The 22,397-nt window shown below is 62.3% G+C and overlaps 3 protein-coding genes across 5 annotated transcripts in view; 2 read left to right on the top strand and 1 right to left on the bottom strand.

Annotated features, from left to right (window-relative positions):
• Positions 1-2,368, top strand: part of FANCA (FA complementation group A) — a 35,477-nt gene extending 33,109 nt beyond the window's left edge. Inside the window, exons 41-43 of the mRNA XM_037142792.2 lie at positions 150-303; positions 413-505; positions 850-2,368. Of these exons, the coding sequence (XP_036998687.2) occupies positions 150-303; positions 413-505; positions 850-957 (355 nt within the window). The 3' untranslated portion in view covers positions 958-2,368. The remainder of the gene's footprint in view (positions 1-149; positions 304-412; positions 506-849) is intronic.
• On the bottom strand, positions 529-10,366 carry ZNF276 (zinc finger protein 276). The gene is made up of 11 exons (XM_037142708.2): positions 9,756-10,366; positions 8,656-8,959; positions 8,304-8,350; positions 7,762-8,208; positions 6,750-6,828; positions 5,654-5,737; positions 3,041-3,151; positions 2,896-2,971; positions 2,495-2,612; positions 1,609-1,708; positions 529-1,534 (listed from the first exon to the last, which is right to left on the bottom strand). The coding sequence occupies exons 1-11, from the start codon at positions 9,943-9,945 to the stop codon at positions 1,291-1,293; spliced, it is 1,800 nt and encodes a 599-aa protein (XP_036998603.2). The 5' UTR covers positions 9,946-10,366; the 3' UTR covers positions 529-1,290.
• On the top strand, positions 10,366-22,352 carry VPS9D1 (VPS9 domain containing 1). Of its 3 annotated transcripts, XM_037142697.2 has the most exons (15): positions 10,366-10,634; positions 11,847-11,922; positions 13,539-13,631; positions 13,724-13,886; positions 15,354-15,465; positions 15,536-15,598; positions 16,028-16,080; positions 16,169-16,256; positions 16,467-16,552; positions 16,905-17,374; positions 18,327-18,456; positions 18,698-18,906; positions 19,171-19,267; positions 20,578-20,682; positions 20,928-22,352. In XM_037142697.2, exons 1-15 carry the CDS (start codon positions 10,536-10,538, stop codon positions 21,094-21,096), a joined length of 2,013 nt encoding a protein of 670 aa, XP_036998592.2. In that variant the 5' UTR covers positions 10,366-10,535; the 3' UTR covers positions 21,097-22,352. The 3 variants fall into 3 exon arrangements, with proteins under 3 accessions (XP_036998592.2, XP_036998588.2, XP_036998594.2); XM_037142693.2 differs by having other exon boundaries at positions 10,470-10,634; positions 16,169-16,552; XM_037142699.2 differs by lacking the exon at positions 16,467-16,552 and having other exon boundaries at positions 10,471-10,634; positions 16,930-17,374.
• Positions 22,353-22,397: the final 45 nt, after the last annotated feature.

A 22,397-nucleotide genomic window follows, 5' to 3' on the forward strand; every position in this document is an offset into this window, starting at 1 on the left:
AGGCCCGGTGCGGCTGTGTGGGAGGTCACCGCACCGGGCCGTGCCCCGCCGCCGCGGGTCTCCTCCAGCCGAGAGGGTGCCTTTACCTCCCTGTGCCGCCTGCGCTCACCTCCAGGAGGCCGTCACCCGACATCTGGTCTCACCTGCAGCCTCCTCCCCTGCTGTGAGGAAGACGCCCTCATTCAGGACGCCGCGTTCATGCACGTTGCCGTGGACATGTACCTGAAGCTGCTCCGCCTCTTTGCAGCTGGGGAGACGGGTGCGCTCTCGACCACGGCCAGGAGCCACGGACTCCAGGACCAGGCAGGTGCAAGGGCTGGCTGTGTCCAGGCAGAGGGCGCGCCCCCCAGGCCCACGGTGAGCTCTCTGGGGCCTGAGGCTGTGACCAGGGCTCTGCCTGTCCCCTCTGTAGGGGGACCCTGTTAACCTGGTAACAAGAGCTCGGCGTTTTTTGCTGCGATCAGTGCCTCGGTGTCCCACCCAGAGCTTCTCACACATGGCAGAGGTAACACCCAGAGGCTCACCTCGCTGTTTTCTTAATGTTTATTAACTTTGGAGAAAGAGGAGGTGGGGGAGAGAAACATTCATGTGCTGCTCCACCTGCTTATGTGTCATCGGTGGTTTGTGCTCTACCTGGGGATCGAACCTGCGACCTTGGTGCATCAGGGCAATGCTCCAACCTACTGAGCTTCCCTGCCAGGGCACCGCGGTGTTCGCTTTTCAGTCCAGATCTTACTGTGTCAGCCTGAGAACGCAGAGATCTGACTCGGGGCCCGGTGGCTGTGGTCACCAGCTTCCCTCTCCCTGTGCCTGGGTGTCCGGTCAGTGTGGAGCGTGGTTCTCTTGCAGCTGCTGGCCTCGCACGGAGGCTGCGACCCAGAACTGAGTGCCGCCCTCCTGAGCAGGCAGCAGGCCCCGGCTGACGCGGGCCTCTCCCCGGAGCCCCGCCTCTTCTGACTGGACCCCAGCACATACCACACCTCTGTAAATAATTTATTGCGAGCGTGACACGGAGCTCCCGCCACTCTGACAAGTGGATGCAGCTCTCCTGATCGCTTGGTGGGGAACAGGAACTGACTATTTAAAACTTGCATCTGGCCCCAAGTCAATGTAGGAAAGTAAACTGCTGGTCCCAGAGTGGACACAAAGGCCACCCGGCCTCGCACCAAGCCCCCCACACCCCAGCACAGGGCTCTCGGGGCGAGCAGAGCGCTACCATCAGGTCGCATGGGAGGACTGTGGAAGGCGTCCTGTGACCCCGTCTACCACCTGGCGGGTTCAGGTGCACCTTCAGGTGGGCTCAGGCTTCACAGCCTGAGCCTCGGTGGCCCCGGGCGGCTCCAGGGGCGGGGCCCTGTCCTGGGTCTGGGTCAGGGGGTGCACCATGGACATGTGCACGTTGAGGTTGTGCGCCTTCTCGAACCGCCGGCCACACTGGTCACAGGCAAAGTCCAGCTCGGTCTCGGCTTTGTGTTTGGTCATGTGGTACTTGAGGGATGCCCGCTGCCGGCACTGGAACCCACAGACTTCACACCTGGGGACAAGAGGAGGTTACAGCAAGGACGTGGGTGCCGGCGTGGCCATGAGGGGACGCCGGCCCGCACTTACTGCAGAGGCTTGGCTCCTGAGTGCCGCATCTGGTGGACAAGGAGGTGCTTCCGCTGCTTGAAGGTCTGTCCACACTCATCGCAGATGTAGTTCCGCACCTCTGGGGGCGACAGGTGAGCACAGGTCCCAGAGAGCCCCCCACCCCCTTGGCCTTCCTACACTTGGTGCCACGGCAGGGGACCCTGCTGGCCTTCTTCACCAGAGAGACACTTCTGATACCGTTACCACGGCGGGGGCTTCCTCTGAGGCCTCCGGATGGTTGAAGCCTGTTTTCTTAAGTGTTCGAAGGTCCCTTAATAAATACTTGAGCACCTTGGAGAATTCCTATGCTGGACCCGACGTGCACAAGAACACGCACTGCAAAAACCGCAGGGAAGGAGCATCCCTGGGGAGCCAGCCACAGAGCAGACAACTCTCAGTCAAGTAACTCACTCACACGAGGCTTCTGTGTAAGAAAGATTATCTGTCTTGTGAGGAGGAGGCTGATTCAGGGACTGCCTTCTGGACAGGGGCAGCCATGAGGCAATCGTGTGGGCCACACCAGTAAGGGGGGAAACCATGACACTGGTGTCCCGTGAGCCCGGTTGGAACACAGCGGAGAAGTGGCCCTCGCAGGCTGACAGGGTCTCGGGGGCACTCGCTCCTCCCTGCACTTTTTCTCCCTCACCGTTTCCACAGTGTGTGGCTTCCTCTTACAACTCCCAAATCATGTCGTTTAAATTTTTTTAAAAACCCATCACAATAAACAGAAAGGCCTTGGGATTTCTCTGCTTATTCCCCTCTGACCAGCTGAGCTGACTGCCAACACTGCAGCCCAGGGGTGTGTGGACCCTCGGGGCCGTTCCCGGGAGGGGGGCCGTTCCCGGGAGGGGGGCCAGGCACACACCTGTGTGGATGAGCTTCACGTGCCGCTGCAGGTAGCGGTCGATCATGAACACCTTGTTGCAGCCCGGGTGGGGGCAGGGCCTCTCTCGGACTTCCTCATGGTGCTCCTTAATGTGCTTCTGTGGGTGGTGCAGCCCCGAGTTCGACAACTCGCCTGTCAGGCAGCACCTGCCCCCCCCACAGGCCCTGCCCAGCACCCTTGAAGGAACAGATCTGACCGTTCCTCACTCGAGATGGGTGCTCTCCCAAGTGCAGAGGCTAGTGCCTCCTCCCCCACGGGGCACGCCAATGGTGGGGGGCTGCTTTGTGCCTCCGTTTCCCCAGGATCGTGGGCACCCTCGGGTGGGTCTGCCCCTGGCGCTTCCCCCAGGCCCCCACCGACTTCAGCGGTGCCTGCCTCACCTTCATGCCATCAGCCCCTCGGTACACGGCCGTGCAGCCCTGGTACGGGCACTTGTAGATGGTGGGCAGCTCCTCCCTGCAACAGAGCGCACCCTAGAGCTGCCGCCCTGGCCACACCCTGCAGGGCCGCCCCCACCGGCCTCACCTCTCACAGCGGAGCTTGTTCTTCCAGCCTGGCTTCGGTCCAGGCTTTTTTCGGATTTTTGGTTCTTCGGGCCTCTTGGCTTCTTTGCTTCCGTTCTTCTTACCAGGCACTCTGGAGAGAAAAGAGCCATCAGGTGCAGCGATGTGACTGTCCGACCTCTGCAGTGCTCTGGCTTCCCTCCGCACTCACTCTCCAGGGTGGGAGGCCGGGCTTCTTCAAGCTGCCAGGGTTCACCTGTGTCAGCCTCTGCTCACCGGGGGCCTAGAAGCAGACTTGAGCCACCACAGCCAGGACAACTCGGGAGGCAGAGGCTCGGCACTGCCACCTTGGGAGGGGTGACCACGGCCACTGTGGGAGTGGGTTTACTCTAAATATCACAACCACGCACTCTGTGCCCTGGCCAAGTGGCCTGGTTGGTTAGAGCATCACCCTGACACGTCAAAGGTGTGGGTGCGACCCCCAGTCGGGCACTGAAGGAACCACAAATGAAGGCGTCGACAGACGGAACGACACACTGACACTCCTCTCTCTCTCTCTCTCTCTCTCTCTCGCTCTAAAAATCTATTTAAAGAAACACCTTGCAAAACTTTAAGCATCATTCCCCACCAAAACCACCATGAAGACAGAAAACCAGATCAGAACTATAACTGTGGACTCGGGGCCCACCCTGACAGGACATCCTCGTGGGGGAGACGCTGCCGCTGGGAGAGGCAGGTGCTCACCAGCTGCCACCCCCACTTCTCAGCCCTGCTGCAGGGCCAGGGGCTGCGGGGACCAGGCTGGGTGCAGCAGCGCCCCCTGCAGTATCTGTTAAGGGGAGACACGCACACTTGTTTTCCTTTTTGGACCCCAGACATTCAAGGAACTCTTGTCAGAAAGAGAAGGGAGCTTTTGGGGCCACATGTGACAAGCCCTAGGACGGCTGACACCATCCTCAACGGTTCAGCTGAACCCTGCCCTCCGAGATCAGGAGCGAGAAATCGGGACTGGGTATCCTGGCCGGAGAAGTTACACTAGGAAACGAACAAGAGCCATCTACATTAGAAGGGAAGGACATCACCTCTATTCACAGATGACATGATCTAATGTGTAAAAAACCCCGAAGAATTCACATATAAAATAAAAATTCAGGAAAGTTGCAAGGTATAACATCAAACACCAGTCCTATTTCTATATGCTAACAAAGAAAGTAGAAAATTCATTTGCAATTCCATCAAAAAGAATAAATTACCTTGGAATAAACTTAACCAAGGGGGTGAAAGACTTGTACACTGAAAACTACAAAACACCGATAAACACAAATAAAGACCTAAACAAATGGAGAGGTGCCCCAATTCACGGGTTAGATGGCTGACACTGGGAAGACAGCAGCACCCCCCACCCCCGAAGGGATCTCCAGATTCAGTTCCGATCAAAATCCCAATGGTGTTTTTTGGGAAAGGGAGAGGAGCAAAAAACCCTAAATTTCACACTGAATTTCAAGGGACGCTGAATAGCCAAAAAATTTAGAAAACAATGCTGGAGGACTCACTTCCTGATTCCAAAATTTACTACAAAGCTACAATAATCAACACTGTGGCCCTGGAATAAGGACAGATGATGCAGACCAGGCGAACAGAGCAGGAAGAACAAACTGATCTTCCACAAGGGTGCGGAGGCCACTCAACAGGGAAGGGACAGCGTCTCCAACAAAGGTGCTGGGAAACCACCACACGCAGAATGGAGTCAGGTCCCTAACGTACACCACACGCAGACATTAACTTCAGTGGGTGAAAGGACTGAATGTAAGAGCTGGAACTACAACGCTCTTAGAAGAAAGCAGGGGTGAGTCTTCATGGTCCCACTGGGTCTGGCAGAGGTTTCTTAGCTGTGACACAAAACACAGGCGATGGAAGTGAGAACTGGGTGAGCCAGACTTGAAAACCACCGTTTCTGTGCACCAAATGACCCTATTAAGAGAGTGAAAAAGAGAACCCACCGAACAGGAAAAACTACCCCACGATCCAGTAGCACAGAGACAACTGATTAAAATACGGGTGGAGGCCTCGAAGAGACATCCTTCCAGAGACACAGCACATGTAAGGAAGCTCAGCATCATTAAGCCTTAGAAAAGTGCAAACCTAAAGGACAAGATATGCTTCCCACCTGTTAGCATGACCATTTAAAAAAAGAAAATAGCAGTGTTTCCTGGATGTGGAGAAAACAGACCCTGTGCACTGCTGGCAGGAATACAGAAGGTGCAGCTGCCGTGGAAAACTGTGGAAGACCGGTGCCAGAGGCATAGCTGAGATCGCCGCAGCGCTGGGACCTGGGCCCAGACTCGGCATGCGGAGCAGGAATCAGAAGCTGGCAAGGCTGCCCTGGAGGACGGGCACAGGGAAGGCGGGAGCTCCGGAACTGGCTGGGCCAGGCCCACGGGCCTGCCTCGCTCTCATGAGGAACCTGAAGCCGGGTTCCAGAGCTGAACCGAAAAGGCCTCAGCTCACTCAGGGACTGCACTGTGCTGGACCTGGTGGGCTGACCCAAAACGCATGTGCTGAGAGAGCAGCGCCCAGGCCCCCACCGGACTCCGCCCCACAGCCCCAGGCACGTGCACGGAGGCTGTCCCCTTACTTCTTCTCTGGGTCAGGCTCGAAGGACTCGTCAGAGGACTGGGGGCTCTGCTTCTTGTCATTGTCGTCTTCACTCGGGAAGTCCCTAGGACAGAAGAGGGAGCCTTTAGCGAAGCCCTAGGGTGGGCGACGGGTCTGATGCAACTTCCTGTCTGAAGACATTGTGCGCCCCCACGTCCCACGTGTTGTTCTCCTGAAAGCGTCCTAAGAAGCTGAAAGCCCCGAATCTCCAATCCCACCAGCTAACAGAAACAAGCCTGGGCCACTGAAGTCCAACAGGCTGGTGATCTGTGAGCCGCACACTCCTCACACCAGGGCCTCTCCACCGGGCCCCCGGGGGGCAGCAGACCCTCAAAGGCGGTGGGCTTCTGAGCATGCGGGTGCTCAGAACATCACCTCATCCTATCACTGAGCACCTGCCAGGCAGACAGGTCAGCTGTCAGCCATTTCAAAGGTCACAAAGGCCAGAAAAGCTCTGTGCGCCTGTGACCTTCACCCCAAAGCATGAATCGCCATCCACACTGTCCCAGTTGGGCAGCTGCCATTCTCCAGAAAGGCTGGAGGCCAGCCGGCAGCCTGCAGGGCAGCCCGTGACCACTGCTGGTGCTGGGTGCCTCTCGAGCACACTCGCGGGTTCTTCCAGGACTGTGGTCCCAGGCGCCCGCTGGAGTCACACTGAAAACCACTCCAGCCACAGAAGAAGTGCATCTTCGCTCCAGCCACAGGGGCGGGGCTAGGAGGGGGTCAGTGGTTCCTGGCTCAGAGGTGGGGGCGGCCCAGGAGCAGACAGCCCCAAGCCACAGCTGTAGCACGACACTGGCTTCCTCTGCTCTAGGACACGTGGGGTCACACAGAACCAAGGCTCTGAAGGAGCAGAGGCCGCCCACAGGGCCCCCCAGGAGCTCCACACCGCCCGTGTCCTGCTCCCTGGTGGCTGCGTCAGGGTGGGGCACCCTCTGAGACCCAGGGAGCCCCCAGTCGGGACCGAGAAGTCTGGAAGCACCCCCAGCCAAAACGCGAGCAGCAGGCCCCTAGGGTGGTGGAATTTGATTTTCCAAGGAGAAATTTTAGGCTGTTTAAACCCACTCTTCTCTCACCCCTCAGAAAGGTCACTGAACTCGTCTTTTACCCGATCATCCGAGGCTGAAGATGGCAACTGCTTCTCACCCAACTGCCCTGAGAAACAAAGAACAGGACCGTCACCCGCCCAGTGCCAGCGGGCCTGGCGGAGCCTGCCTTGTGGGGGTGCCAGGGTCCTCCAGCCTCCCATTCCAGCCCCTCCCAACTCCACCCCAGCGGAGCCCTGGACCCCCCACGTGTCCAGCACGGGTACAGGCAGTGCCAAGCACCAGAAACCAGCCCCTCCCGAGACTCAGACCCAGCCATTTCAGGGTGGGACAACTCACATGGTGCAAATGTCTCAGAACATTTAAAAACATCGCTGTTATCGAGGTGTCACACACAGTTTAAGCGGCCATGCGGCCCTCAGGACCCTCCAACACAGCCCCTGCTCCCGCCCAGCACCTTGAGGGACTCAGACCCAGACCCTGCCTGGGAGCTGCACTTTCTGAAAGCCCACAGAGGGCGCACAGACAGGAGCGGCCGTGCGCCCACACACAGACAGGTGCATGAGGGGCAGCTGACAGCAGGCGGGAGGCCGGCCTGGCCCTGCTAATGTGACATCTGTGAACAGCTGCACCCACCCTCCAACGGCACTGTGGGACAGGGCCCCAAACAAGGGCCTGTGTCTCCCCTCAGCACTCGCTAGAGGAGCCCGTCTACTCCGGTCCCACTGAGGTGTCCCCAGGGCCCTGGCTGAGGCCCAGGAAATGACCCAAGACGGCCTCGAGGCACCAGGAGTCCTGTACCCCTGAGCCCCACAACAAAGGCCCCATTCTTCTCCCCCGCGGTCCCTGGGCTGAACAGACAGAGAGACGGTCAGCAGAGGACCGCGCCTCCGCAGCCCTGCAGGCACAGGGTCCTCGGCCCTCCCCGCCGTCAGACGCCCATACACAAGTGCCGCCCACAACAGTGCAGACACCCGCTGCCTGCTGAGGGCCCTGCTCAGGAGTGGGAATCCTGGTCTGATGGCCCGGAGGAGCCTCCTACCTGGAGCCCCACTTGGGGGGAGGCCAGACTGAGGCAGGGGGCTGGGCCCAGGCCCCACAGGGCTGCCATCTGAAGGAGGCTGGGCCACATCCGTGTTGGGGAGCTGTTCCGTCTCGGCCCAGGCTGTGGTCACTCCGCCCTGGGAGCTCGGAGCAGCAGCCCCGGTGGGGTTGGGCCTCCGACGGTGGGTGAGCCGTGGGGCCACCTCCTTGTCCCAGGTCCACTTGACTGCCAACGCGCTGTCCAGGAAGAGAGCCCCGCAGCTGGAGTCGGTGTCCATGGTGTAGTCGTGGCCTTGGTCGCAGCTCCACACGGCCTGGATGACACCGCAGTACTCGGACGACAGTGTCTTCTGCAGGCTGGGCAGGGCCCCACAGCTGGCTGCATGTCCATGCACCCACCCCACCAAGCTGCGCAGGCCTTCGGGGCTCGAAGGGATCAGGTCCACTGAGGAAAGGCACAGAGACGGCAGCCCGGGGGCTGGTCAGCAGCAGCCCACAGCGAGTCCACCCCCCACCACACATCTGGTCCTGGGCACTCACCCAGACATGCTCCCTCCTCTGCTTCTGCTGGGGGCTGGGCACCCACCCTGTAAAGGATCAGCAAGCCATGAGCAGCCCCACAGCAAGCAGGGGGTAGGCTTGCTCCCTTCACTGCCCTCCCCCACGGGTGGCTGCCCCTTCCCCTCACAGGAGTAGTCAGTGCCACCACGGCCCTTACCCCCCACCCTGGCCTCCCACCCCAGCCACACAGGGCTCCCAGGAGTTTGCTGCCCCTGCACCATGGCCTCCCCACTGCACAGGTCCCCACTGGGCACTCCCTGTGCTGAGAACAGCAGAGCATACAAGGGCTTAGCCTGAGCACCCCCACACGAATGAAGGAGGGAGAGCCTACTGTGCGCAGGGCTTCCGGGGACTCATTGGGGACACGTTGACTCTCTGAAGGAAGGACTTGAGGAGGCCATGGCACTGGTAGAACTGGGCGTGGCAGTTCTTGCAGACAAACTGAGACAGGGCTGGGTCCTGATGGACAGCCACCCCCAGCAGGTGCTGAAAGTCCCTGACGAACACGCGCTCCCCTGAGGGTGGTCTCTCTGAGCTCTGCCCAGGTGCCCGGCCAGAGATGCTTCGGAGACTCCGTGTGGAGAACTTTCCGTGGCAAAGGCGGCAGTGCCCCATGGTGAGAGCCCGACCTGCTCCTGGGCAAGCACAGAAGACAACGAGTCAGCCGGCAAGGCGGCTTGCTGCACAGGACACGCAAGACCACAAGCTCCCAGAAGGGGAACCACGCGCAGCCTCCCAGCTCCTCGAGTGGAGAACCCTCCCTGGGGCCTCTTCGGACACATCCCTAAGATACAAGCCCATGTCTGGGCCACAGACAGCGTTCTGGCTCTGGGCTCCCAACTGAACATTCAGCCTTTGGGAAGATGTGGCCAGTGGGGGTCTTCTGGTCCAGAAAACCTTAGGAAGAACGCTAGCTGCCTCCACTCCGAGTCCAGCAGCACTCTGAGCCCACAACCAGACAAGGGCGCCACAAGAGAAGAACTACAGGCCCACATCCCTGACGAACACACACATGCAAAAATCCTCAGCAAAACACGAGCACACCAAAGTCGCCAGCACGCTGAGAGGATCACACACCAGGACACAGTAGGACTAATCCCGACAGTGCAAGGCCAGACCCCCTGCGTGCGGGGCCCCAGCTCTCCCAAGCCCCACTTGACCCACCGGGCTCTCTGTCAATGAACCGGCCGCCAGGGCTCCGGAGGTGAGGCGATTACCCCTCCAGTCCCTCAGCGCAGCACCGGGACTGGAGTCCAGGCCGGTCCGAGCCCGAGAGGCAGGGAGGGTCAGCGGCTTGCGAAACGGCCCCCAGCGCGGGCGCCAGGGAGGCTCCGCCTGCCTGCCTGCCTGCCGCCCAAGGACGCCGCGGGAGAGAGGCCCGGGGCGGTGGGCACCGAGCGGGACATGGCTCCTCGAGACGGCCAGACCTACCTGCCTCGTCGGCTCCGTCCTCGCAGGCCCGCGCCGGCCCCCAACCCAGCCGCGAAGCCACCAAGGCCGCTGCCTCGTCCACAGTCGGCCCGCTGCGGGCGGGGCGGCCCCGGGTCCGGCCGCCGCCCGAGCCCCCGCGCTGCCCAGCAGTCGCAGGCGACAGGAAGCGGCCGAGCCGGTCCCGTTTCATGGCGGCTGCCCCAGCGCTCCGCCCCGTTCGCCTCTGCTCGGGCCCGCTCGGCTCCGCCCGGCAGCACTCGGGCCCGCTCGGTTCTCTGGTCGCGGCGGCTTGGCGCCGCTAGGTCCTCATACGCCCGGAGCTCTCGTCAGCTCGGCTGCACTGAGCTCGCTAGTTCTCTCCAGCATCCGCCGTTCGGCTCCGCTCCGCTCGCGGGAAGCGGGCGGGGCAAGGAGGGGTGGGGCCGCGTGAAGGGAGGGCCGGAGCGGTGAGCGCGAGGGGCGGGGCGGGGCGAGGAGGGAGGGGCGGGACCCACGCGGCTAGCGTGTCACAGACGTGAAATGAGGGGGCCGGTTGTGGGACTCGCACGCTCGTGGCAAGTGCGTGAAGAGGTTATTGGAAGGCTCCGTCTCTTCCGGCCTCGGCGCGGAGCGCGGAGCGCGCGGCGCGGGCAGGGCAGCCGGAAGTGCTCCCGTGCCGGTCCCTCGTGTTCCGGCGGTCCCCGGCTCGGGCGGCTCCCGCTCCCCTGCATTCTTCGTTCCGGTATTCTAGCCGCCCGCCCCGCCCCTCGGCCCCCAGCGCCGCCTCCCCCGCCCGGCGCCATGGCCGCTGCGGCCGGGGACGGCGCGGTGAAGCCGCTGCAGTGCGCCATGAAGCTAGCCAACGGGGCCATCGAACTGGACACCGGCAACCGGCCCCGGGTGAGGCGCGACGCGGCGCGACGCGGGCTGCCCCTTGGAGAGGCCGACCGGGTGGGCGTGGGCGAGGGCGGGGCCGCGGGGTGGGCACCCGCAAGACCCCACGGCGACTGCGGGGCGCTGGGCAGGGTGTCGGCTTCTGACCTTGGACAGCTCCCAGGCCTGCCGGCCGTCTGTTGGCGTCGGGAATCACAGCTGCGCTTTTTATTTGTGAAGGGGGTACAGGAGGGTCCGCGGCGCAGCCTCTAAAATAGACCTGGCAGACGGCATCGCGTGTGTGTATTTTCCCGGGAAATACTGTAGATTTAATCAGATTCCCACGGGGGACGACATCCAGAACGGCAGCCCTGCGGTTCCTCCGTGCAGTGGCTTTCCAGGCGTCTGTCTCAGCCGCGGGCGAGGGGGAGAGGCTGTGCCTTGTTCCGAGGATGATCTAAGGGTGGCGACCAGGTGGGAAAGCCGGCTGAGCCTCGCAGGGCTGCCCAGGTGCAAGAAGGCTGCGGGAGCCGGGGGCACATCCCGGCCCCTCAATCCCTTGGGGTCCCCAAGCCCCAAGTTGGCTTTCTAGGGCAGCAGGTGCCCCCACAAGTCAAAGATCCTTCCCGGAGTCCATTTTATCCTAATCTCTGAGGTTAGACTTAAACACAGAGGGCTAGGATGCACCAAACAACAATGAAACACCATGCTGTGGGTTCCAAGCGCCCAGGGCTCTGTTCAGAAAGCAGAATACTCACACCCGGGAAACTGACAGTAATTCTAGTGTTCTAGACTCCCGTCAGGAAAAGGGTTTCCCAGAACCGAAGCCAGAGAGTGATTCTACAATTTGCAACCCTACTCCCTCATTAGCCTCCCAGGAAAAAGATGTCAGAGCCGCTGAATGAGCGGCACAGGAAGGAAACTTGTTGCATGGAGTGAAAAATGGCAGTGGCTCTCACGCTGCTTTCTCCGGCCTCTGAACAAGCATCTCATTTCCTTCCTGTGCTGGAGAGAAAGGCAGTGGGAGCAGGTGTGGACACCCCGCTGGGCACCTTTTCCTTCAAGTCTGGAGAAGAGGGACGCTCCTGTGTGAGCCCCAGGCAGACTGCCCAGACACTCAGGTGTATCTCAGAGATAAGCAGACACCACTGTTCCCATTGCCCACAAGGGCCATGGGAGAAGTGACAGGATCTTTGCCTCCACTGCCTGACCCCTGCCCTTCCTCTCCCCTGGGCACAGGAGGCATACACAGAATACCTGAGGAGCATCCACTACATCTCCCAGGTGCTGCTGGAAGAAGTGGAAACCACCAAAGGTACAGCTCTCAGCTTCACTGCTGCTCTTGGGCTGGGCAGATTCTGGACACTGTAGCCCTTGGTGGGTTTCAGGCCTGGGGTGGCCTGTCCTACACACTCTGTGAATGGGCAGGCACTCAGTGAGCATGAGCTACGGTGGTGGAGTGATGTGAGAGCAGAAAGGGACAGGTGCCCTGAGGGGCGAGAGAGGGTGGGACATACCAGGGGGAGTGAGTTGGGCAAAGGCGGGGGCAGCATTTCCTGCAGAGGGATGTACAAAAGCCCTGAGCTGAGGGTGGGTGCTGAGTGAGGGAGGGCCGGCAGGCTGGAGAGGGTCAGGGGTGTTAGAGGTGGGCAGAGCCTTGGGTGGAACAGTGGCCACCCTCCTGTGAGGGTTCACTCTCGGAGGCTCCAAGTGAAGAGGCCAGAAGGGGGTGTGGGGAGGCTGGCAGTGGTGAGGCCCCCAGAGGTGGGTGAGCTTGGGAATGTTCTTTAAAGCTGCACCTCTGCGGCCTTGGTGGAGGGGTAGATGGCGAGGTGTGGGGGGGACAGGGAGAGGGGGTGCAGGAGCACACTGGCAAGGGCGGAACAGAGGGCTGCCCTAGCGGCACAGCCTGCTTGGTGCCCTGCAGTCCAGCGTGCACAGGCACAGTGGCCAGGGCGAGGTGGGCGTCCCCAGTGAGCTCGGCGGAGCTCTGAGCACTGCAGGGTTGAGGACAGGGAGGAGCAGGGTGGCAGTAGCCCTCGTTGGGGATGGGGATGCCTGAGGACAGAGGCCTGAGGGGTTGGGGAGCACTTGGAATAGGGCAGAGGTGGGGGTGAGGGCAGTTTCAGTGGGAGTGTGTGGTCACAGCTGGCTGGGAGGGGGCGGGAGCTGGGCTGGCGCCCTCTGCAGATTCTCAGGTGGGGCTCCTGTGGCAACTGCTGGCAGGAGCTGTCTCCTAGGTGGGGGCAGAATGGAAGCTGTGGGGCGGTGCCAGGGGGGCTGGGCGCAGCCAGAGGCAGGGAGTGAGCAATGACACTATCTCTGTGAAAGGGCCCATGACCCTGGCCCACCTGGAGGAGGGGCTGGAGGTGCAGGTGAGGTCCCCAGAAGAGAAGGCTTATTAGGGGGGATAAGGGACTAAATGGTAATGGGGAAAAGTACAGTACAGGTTAAGTTAAAAAGTAGAAGGCCCCATTAGGTGGGGAGAGGACTCTGGTGGTCCAGCTAAGACAACAGGATAGCTGGCCAGAGGCTGGGCTGGCCGGGCTCAGAACCCAGGATGGACAGTCAGAGATGAGGGTGGGCAGGCTGGCCCAGGGGTCAGAGGTTAGGAGACAGCAAACATGCTCCTGTTTTTTTTTTTTAAGTATTTTTATTTATTTATTTTTAGACACAGGGGAAGGGAGGAAGAAAGAGAGGGAGAGAAACATCAATGTGTGGTTGCCTCTCATGCGTCCCCTACTGGGGACAGGGCCTGCAACCCAGGCACGTGCCCTGACTGGGAATCGAACCGGCAACCCTTAAGTTCCTAGGCCGGTGCTCAGTCCACTGAGCCACACCAGCCAGGGCATGCCCTTGTTTTTATGTCAGCAAAAATCTGGTTGGTGATTGAGGTGAAGGGAACCAGTCTCCTTGTCTCTTGCCCCCTAGAAGCTGGGGAGGCCGTGCCCCCGGAGACCCTGAAGATGCTGAAGCTGGCCGAGCAGTGCCTGGAGAGGGCCCAGTCCACGGCTGCCAAGCTCGGTGAGTGGCAGCAGCGGGTTTTCCTGGGGCGTCCGCCCGAGTCTGCGTCCTCTGTGGGATGTGGGCCTTACGCTGACTCGTGTGCCTCGCAGGGAAAGCCCGCCTGAAGCCGGCCATGCCCGTGGCTGCTCCTGTGCCCGCACCGACCGGCCGGCACCGCCGGGTGTACTCTGACGAAGGGGGGAAGCTCCTCCCGTTTCTGCCGCCCGAGATGTTCCAGAGGCTCCAGGTGGTGGAGCCGCAAGGCTCTAAGAAGTAAGATGGGGCAGGAGGGAGGGGCCGAGTCTGGGTGCAGGGGCACGAGCGGGTCTCGGCGTGGACCGCCCGGCACCTGGCAGAAGCCACACAGATCGTCTCTGGGGAAGAGCGCCTTGAATTTCCATAACGTGAGAGGCACACAGTCTGAGACAGCTAAGCACAGAAAGACATAAGAAGCCGCAGGGAGGGCGGCGGAAACAGACCCACAAATCTTCCGATGGAGTTGTCAGACGTAGCTTATAAAACATCATATGTTCTATGTTCAGAGAAATAAAAAGGCAGGTGTGGAAATACCCAAATACCTACAGGGGGAAAATCCCACAGGAAACAAGAAACTGTAAAATCTGGCCTGACAAATAAAGAACCAGGTGGAAACAAAACAAAAAATATAATAGCAGAATTACTGTTACAAACCGAGTGGCAACAGTGACAACAAGTTACCGTTGATACTGGACAACTGAGGGTTGGGGGCGCTGAGCACCGTGCAGCTGAAACCCGGAGCAGGGCTGACGTGGGCCTCAGAACACGCGAGTCCCGGCAGCAGATGGAAATCACAGCCGACCTCAGACACCACGGTTCTGAGCTGCGACATCTGCTCATACTCACAGATTTTAAGTAAATTGTAATTTAAAGTGAAATCTGCATATAAATGAGCCCATGCATTCAAAATGCACTGTTCCATGGTTAGCTCTGTCTCCTCCATAGAAACCTACATGTGTGCAAAAAATGACACTTTGATAAACAGCAGAGTAGACGAAGCCGAAACGAAACGAGTAAATTGAACAGAAGGTAGAAGGATACCCAGAATGACTTGCAGGAAGAAAACTGAAGACAGGAGACGTGAGAGGCAGGTCTACCAGGGGTCACTGGAGTTTCCGAAAAAGAGGAGGAAAACGACAGGAGAGGTGTGCTCTTTGAAATATGGTGGCAGTTTTCTAGAGCTGATGAAAAACATCAAGTCCCAGAGGCCAGTGTGCAAGCAGGGTCAATGAGGAGGGCCAGCGGCTCCCAGCCCACCACTGCCAGGCACGCGGCCTCCGTCCCTCTCCAGCCCAGGAGCTCAGGGAGACGTGGGGCTGAAGCTGCTGCGGTGGGTGGCTGTTGGTGGCTGTGATCAGTGGACACGGCTACCCCCCATGGTTACAGACTAGTCTGTCTGGCTCACACGGTGCCTTCAAAGGGCTTCCTGTTGCTGTCAGACACGTGACGGACCTGCACGGAGGTCTGATGCTCAGCTTCCCGTGAGGGGGTGCAGAGGCGGCAGTCCTGGCCGCTGGACACCCACCTCTCAGCGGGCAGTGACCCAGCCCTCCGAGACCTTCTCCCTCCTTGTCACTTCCTGCCAGAGCTCTCTCCTCTGTGTCCGCACCTCTGGTCTCGGGGCTGGGTCAGGAAGGGTCCTTGGGTCCCCAGAGCATGGCTGGGGTTCCTGGGGCCTAGACAGCAGCTTCTCACCATTTCCAGGGAGCTGACACCCCTGGAGGAGGCCTCCCTGCAGAATCAGAAGCTGAAGGCCGCCTACGAGGCCCGGGTGGCCCGTCTGGACTCCAGCCAGGCCCTACAGAAGACGTCACTGGTGAGCGGGTCCCAGGGAGGCTTGTGCTGGAGGGACAGAGGGCAGGCGTGATCCCCTCCTCCCCTCCCAGACCCTGTCCCTGCAGCGGCAGATGATGGAGAACCTGGTGATCGCCAGAGCCCGGGAGGAGACTGTATCCTTTCCATCCATCCATCCATCCATCCATCCTCAGAGTCCAGAGGGGAAGGTTCAGGGTGTGACCCTGCGTGAGAGGGAAGGGGGTGGTGGGTAAAGGTGGCAGGAGGGGTCAGTTGGTGGATCACTCAGTCAGTGTGGGAGCAGAATTCCTCCAGCTTGGGAGAGGCTCGTGCTCAGGGACGGTCCCTCTCACCCCTGGGGCCTTTGCAAAGACACCTGACCCCGCACCCAGTGCCCACAGCCTCCACCCTCCAGTGGCCTAGGACTTGCCTTCCTTCTCTGAGTGGGTGCCTGTTCGGCCTGTGGACTGGACTGCACTGCCCGGGGGGCCGAGGCAGCAGCCTCCTGTGTCTGGCTGGGCACTGGGACGGCCTAGGCTTGGGGCACATGTGGGGCCTCAGACGCGGCCTTAACTCGGCCCCAGCTGCAGAGGAAGATGGAGGAGCGCAGGCTGCGGCTCCAGGAGGCAGCCAACAGGTGTGACCCTGGGCCGTCTGGGCCTCGGCTCCGAGAGGCCTGGTGGGGCCCGCCCGGCACCTGAGGCCGCCTGGTCCTCTCTCCCCAGGAGGTTCTGCAGCCAAGTCGCCCTGACGCCAGAGGAGCGGGAGCAGCGGGCTCTCTATGCTGCCATCCTGGAGTACGACCAAGACCACGTGAGTCCCGCAGGATGGGGTGGGGGAGAGTCCCGGGGTCCTGGACAGAGGATGCGGGGTCACGTGGGCCTCATGGTGTTGGGTCTTCCCTGCACCCCAGAGAGGGTGTCAACAGTGCGGCCTGACCTTTGGGGTGCAGCTGTGGCAAGGGGAGGGAGGGGGCACCCCACCGGGGGGCCATGTGCTGCTCCAGGGCCTTCCATCCTGCAGGACTGGCCCAAGCACTGGAGGGCTAAGCTCAAGAGGAGCCCTGGGGACCTGTCACTGGTGACCAGCCTGGTGTCCCACCTGCTCAGGTACCTGGATCCTCAGGCCCTTCCTCTGGCTGCTGGCCGGCAGGACTAGGAGGGGAAAAGCTAGATCAGGAGGCCAGGCCCCGTGCGGCCCAGGCCCCTGTGGGGCTGCCCCAGCGCCTGGCCCCTTGCCCCGTGCTCCTTCACTGGCCTCCATCTGCTTTCTCTGAGGGCAGCTCGGACTTTATTTGGAAAGAATACATGAGATGCTTCTCTGGACGGCAGTGAGGGGGAACGTGGGGGAAGCACTGGCGTGCTCAGCCCCCAGGACAGAGGCCAGCAAGTGGGCTGCAGCCCCTCCTACCTGCCGGGCTCTCGCCGGGCCCACGTGCACAGCCTCCACTCTGGTTTGCAGCGTTCCCGACCACCCCATCTCGCAGCTCCTGAAGAGGCTGCAGTGCACAGTGTACCGGGCGCTGTACCCCGTCGTGAGCAGGGGCGCCGCCGCCACCTCGGCCCCCAGCAGCTGCTCCCTGCCCCCTGGAAGCCGACGGCTCCGGCCCTCACAGAGCCTGCACTGCATGCTGTCCCCGCTGGAGCCCAGCCCGGCCCTGCGGCCCCCTGACGGGCCTCCTCCCAGTCCCCCCCCAGCCCCACTCCAACCTGGGCTCCCCGACAGAGGGGTGGACAGCAGCCCTAAGGGGCCTCCCTCGCCCCAGGTGGGCAAGGACAGCTCCTTCGAGGACCTGGAGCAGTTCTTGGCCACCTCTGAGCGGTGGGGCCAGGGCCCCGGGGGCCGGCCTGAGCCTCAGCCCCCAGAGGTAAAGGAGGAGCCGTTGCTGGCACAGTTGAGGGGCACCGTGAAGGACATCCACGAGGCCATAGGTGAGCGAGCAGCTCGCAGGACAGTGGGTGGGTGCGGTGCTGCTCGACTCGCAGCAGGCCCTGGAGGGGCCCTTCCGCGGGCTGCAGCCCTGCCAGCCCCAGCCTGCGGAGCCTGCTTCCCAGACAGGCGCCCACCTGCCTCCGGAGTGGCGGGCTGGCTGTGGGCCTGGCAGCCCCTCTGTCCATGGCCGTGTTCTCGGGGGACTGGCCCATGGCAGTCTCGTGAAGTGGGGAGTCTGCCCTCAGAGCCCCTGGCAGCCAGCTGGTCCTCCAGGCTGTCTCTGGCTCTGAGTCCTTCCAGGGCAAAGACATCCCACGCATGTAGCCTGGCAGTGACGATGGCTCACCCCCAGCACCTCCCACTTTGCGAATAGCGTGTGGGTTCCCCAAGGGTGGACAGTGGCTGCCAAACAAGAAGGGGGGGTCCCAGGGTTTCTAAGTGCCAGCCGTCCAGGGCCTTGTTGTTACTGTGGGGCCCCTGCTGAAGGTCTCGGGGCAGGGCCCCCCTCCTCAGGAGGGCACCCAATCTCTCTGGGCCTGAGCTTTCTTGTCTTCAAGTGTGTTTCTCAAGTTTCTCCAGGTTCCTGCAGTTTCGGGTACAAACCCTTTCAGAAAGAGCCCCTGCTCAATGATCCTTCCCAGGCAGGCCCCCTCAGCCCTTCAGGGAGGCTGGGCGGGACCCTATGACCGCCCAGGGACAGGGGCCAGACCCCAGCTCTGATCCTGGGCCTGGGCCTCCAGGGCTGGGGGTGGGGCTGGTGTGAAAGGGGGTAGAGGGAGGGCCAGGCAGATGCCCCTCTGCCACTGAGCCGGGATGCTGGCTGTGGCCCCAGCCACACGGAGGCTGGCTCTGGGAGGGTGGAGGAGCAGTGATGGGGGAGGGGCCGGTCTGGGGGACATCCAGGGGCCTCCAGCTGGCCCCACAGTGCCGTGTACGGTTCTGTCCTGGCAGACAGGCTGCTCTCGCTGACCCTCCTGGCTTTCGAAGGCCTGAACACAGCCGTCTCCAAGGACCGCTGCCTGGCCTGCATTGAGGAGCCCTTCTTCTCCCCACTGTGGCCCCTGCTGCTGGCCCTCTACAGGTGCCACCCCCACTGCGGGCCCCTGTAGGGTCTTCCTGCGTGTCACTGGCCCTTCTCCACCCCCTGGGCTGCCCTGGCTGTGCTTCCCTGGCGCTGAGCTGAGCGTACCCTGGGATGGCTCCCATTTGCTCGTGGGCACATCTCCCCTCCAGTGACTCAGGATCTGGCCAGCTGCCCCCACCCTGCCTCTGTGCCGGGCAGGGGCCCGCAGGCTGCTGAGCCTGGCCTCTCTTGGCCCCAGGAGCGTGCACCGCACCCGGGAGGCTGCCCTGAGCAGGAGCATGGAGCTCTACAGAAACGCACCCCCGGCTGCCCTGGGCATCCCCAGCAAGCTGCTCCCTCCAGACCCAGAGAGCCTGGGAGCCAGTGCCTACCCCTACTGGGCAGCAGCCCAGGAACTGGGGCTGCTGGTCCTGGAGAGCTGCCCCCAAAAGAAGCTGGAGTGCATTGGTGAGGGGCACTGGGAGGAGGGAGCAGGGACAGCTACCTGTCCTGGTGGGTGCCGTGGGCTTGTGGGCTTTGGCTGGGACCCTCCTCCTGTCGAATGGGGTGTGTCCTATGGGACCTGAGTGGTGCAGAGGGCCACATCCGAGGGAGGGGTCAGCCATGCAATGGGCGGGGGCGGTGTGGGTGCCGGGAGCTGTTCTGGCTGCCAGCTGCTGGCTGTCGGGGGTGGGGCCCTGCCCCTGACCAAAGCCTCCCTTCCGCGTGCAGTGCGGGCCCTGCGGGCCATCTGCGCCTGTGCCGAGGGCTACCACCGGGCCCAGGAGCCTGTGCCAGAGGCTGGACCGCCACCCAGCTCAGCGGCCATGTGAGTCTGGGGCAGGTGCTGACAGAGGAGGGCCCGCCCTCGGAGGCTGGGGAAGAGAGGAACCACCCACTCTGCCTGCATCTAGGGCCATGGCTTTTGGCCCTGGCAGTCCCAGCCCCGGTGGGCAACACATCACTAGTCCTTGGGGCCAGGGCTTCCCTGAGGGGCTTCTTAGTGGCAGGGTCCCTCGGGCTACTCCGAGGAGTGTGGGCCTGCCCCCCAGAGAAGCAGGTGCTTGGCTTCTCTGTGACCCACCCGGGGTGAGCTGCGAGGCAGGGGGAAGGAAGAGCCTACTCCCTGCTCCGGGCCGCCAGCCCCGGGCTCCTGCATCTTCCCGGCCCCTTCCGCCGGAGCCCACGGCCCTGATGCCTAGTCCTGCCTCAGTTTCACCCGGACCTGCCTGTGGCCCGCAGCCTCCTGCCCCAGTGCCCGCCTGGGGTCGGTGTTCCCACAGCACCTGCTGGGGCTCTGCCTCCTGCCACCTGCCCCAGGGGCCAGGGTCATGCTGCAGACACCTGTCACTGCAGCCAGGTGGGCAGGCCATGGCACCTCCCCACACCCAGGTGCCTGCAGGTGACTGACAGGTAGAAGTCAGAGCTGAGTGGCAGGTCACCAGGGTGGAGCTCCCCCAGAGGAGAGGGAGACAGGTGCCACCCCGCCCACCCCAGGGCCAGGTTGGCTGGGAGTTCCAGCCGGGCCCTCACAGACCCCTTCACCAGTTTGCCATCTGGCTGCAGGTGAGTTGCTGCAGGTGGCAGCCCCAGGACTGAAGGCTGCTTAGTCTCGCTGTTGCTTCCCCAGCTTCCTCCCCTCGCACCTGTCCTGTCCCTCCAGCAGTGCGGGGCCTGGGGACATAGGGCAGGGCCTGAGCAGGAAGGAACTCACCCTGTGAGAAGCTACCCCCTCCTGTCAGACTCCAGCTGAAGTCTGCCCTGTGCTCCCCTAAAGAGACCACTGGCTGTGGGGCCCCTGCGTTGGGGTGCTGGGGTGCTGGGCCTCCCTGATCAGCTCCCTCAGATGCCTCTCACGGGGAGCCTGGGGTGCCTGGTGTACTGAGCTGAGCGACACCCGATTTCAGGGATGAGCAGGCCACCTCCCATCATGCTGCACCCCAGGCTCAGGCTTGTGAGGTTGCAGCCACTCCCACCCGTCCTCTGTAGGGCCTTTTTGGGGATGGCCTGGCAGCTCTTAAGTGCTCTCGGGGGGCGGTGCTGGTGCAGAGAGAGCAGCCAGCAAGCGCAGGACCTCTGCAGGGGCTGAGCAGCCCCTTGGCCCCAGAGCCCCCAGCCATCTGAGCCTCTGTCCTGCAGTGGTGCTGACGACCTCCTCCCCATCCTGTCCTTCGTGGTGCTCAGAAGCGGCCTCCCGCAGCTGGTGTCGGAGTGCGCTGCTCTGGAGGAGTTCATCCACGAGGGGTAGGAACCCCGGGCTGAAGCCGGGCATGCGCCCTATGCACTCGGCCCACAGCCCCCCTCCCCAGCCCCTGCCTCCCTGGCTCAGCCGCCTGCCAAGGCGGAGGGCGGGGAGAGCTGGGGCCCAAGCCTGAAGCAGTGTCTGCCTGAGGAGTGGACTGTCCACCCTGCCCAGCCTCCCTGAGGCCCCTGCTAGAAGGCCAGGGCCTCTTCACACCCTCTCAGTGACCGGCACCACCTCCACGCAGGTATCTGATTGGAGAGGGGGGCTACTGCTTGACCTCACTGCAGAGCGCCCTGAGCTACTTGGAGCTGCTGCCCCAGGGGGCCCTGGGCAAGGACAGGAGGAGGGTCCCTGCCGAGGACTGTCCGGGAGCCACCTGCCCTGGGGCTCTGCAGCTGTTGCCCCCGCCCTGACCTGACATCTGCTGCCGGGGCTGCTCCTGACTGGACGGGGCTGAGCTGAGCCAGCTCCCAGGCACCAGGCCCTTCTCTTCCCTGCTCCAGCCTCTGAGCAGCCTGCGCGGTAGGAGCCAGAGCTGCCAGCTCCCCTGGGGGCATGAGGTTGGAGCCAGGGCGTGGGCCTGCTGCCCCGAGAGGGCTCACTGAGCCAGCTTCTTGTCAGAGTCAGGAGCTCGTCAGCCCTCTGCCCTGGAGCCTGGGGCTTGGGTGGTTTGGGACTGTACTGTTTATTTATTGGGCATTGACCACTCCACTGTCCCTTGGACTCAGGCGTCCCCGGGACACCTGCTGTGGCGGGGGACTCTGGGCCACATTCCCACCCTGGGCAGTGGGCGTCGGATGGGTGGGTGGAGGTTCCTACCCCCACACATCCTCTTCTGAGTTGGTGCGGACCCAGGGGTCAGGGCCTGCCTGCAGCCCATGGCCTGGCCCGACTCTGCCTGTCCCCAGCAGCCACTGAGCTGGCTGAAAATAAAGAGGTCACCGACATCTCTGCCCGAGTGGGTTGCTTGCTCCCCACTCACTGGCCAACCAGCAAGAGCCAAACTTCCAGAGACCACTTCAGCCCACCCACCACAACAGGCCCTCTGCAAGGGACTGGGGTAGCCCCGGAGTGCCCCCTAGGGCAGGAGGCTCTGAGGGGTCTGGCGGGGTGGAGGCCACGCCTGGGCAGAACCTGACCCCGCAGCATGCAGCCTGAAGGGCTCTCAGGAATCAGTTTTTGCTCCAGAATGCAGACATGTGTGGGCCCCTGAGCGGAGGTACCTGCAACTCCAGGAGAGGAGAGAGCAGGTGGCGGGGCCCCTCATGGGCGTGTGTGCCAAGGAAGAAGGGGCCCCAGCAATCTGGGCGGCCAGAAGTGGGTGGCGTGGGCCCATCCACAGCAGACACTGGGCACGGGAGTGGTGCTCAGGTTCTTAGGGAAACACTGTCACAAAACGGCGACCAGACAGTCAGGCATTTACTGGGCCAGGCAGTGCCCCAGGCCTTCTGAGGGTTCACCGCCTGAGGTGAGGTGCCTTCTCCAGCGGACGACTCTTGGTGACGGAGCTGGGTCTGAGTCCAGCAGGCCAGCTTTTGAGGCCACTGGGCACCTGGGGCTGCTGTCCTGCCAGGGTCCTGTGAGGGCTGTGGTCCTCCGCCCACCAGTGCCTCAGGAACGGACAGGGCCGCACCTGCGTTCCCCCGTGTGGGTGGTGAGGGCAGGGGGAGGGGGGCAAGGACTTTCCCTGGAAGCAAGAGCTCACCTCCCGCCT

Source organism: Artibeus jamaicensis, unplaced genomic scaffold, assembly GCF_021234435.1.
Source record: "Artibeus jamaicensis isolate MK-2021 breed Jamaican fruit bat unplaced genomic scaffold, CSHL_Jam_final contig_755, whole genome shotgun sequence".
In the NCBI taxonomy this organism is placed as follows: Eukaryota; Metazoa; Chordata; class Mammalia; order Chiroptera; family Phyllostomidae; genus Artibeus; species Artibeus jamaicensis.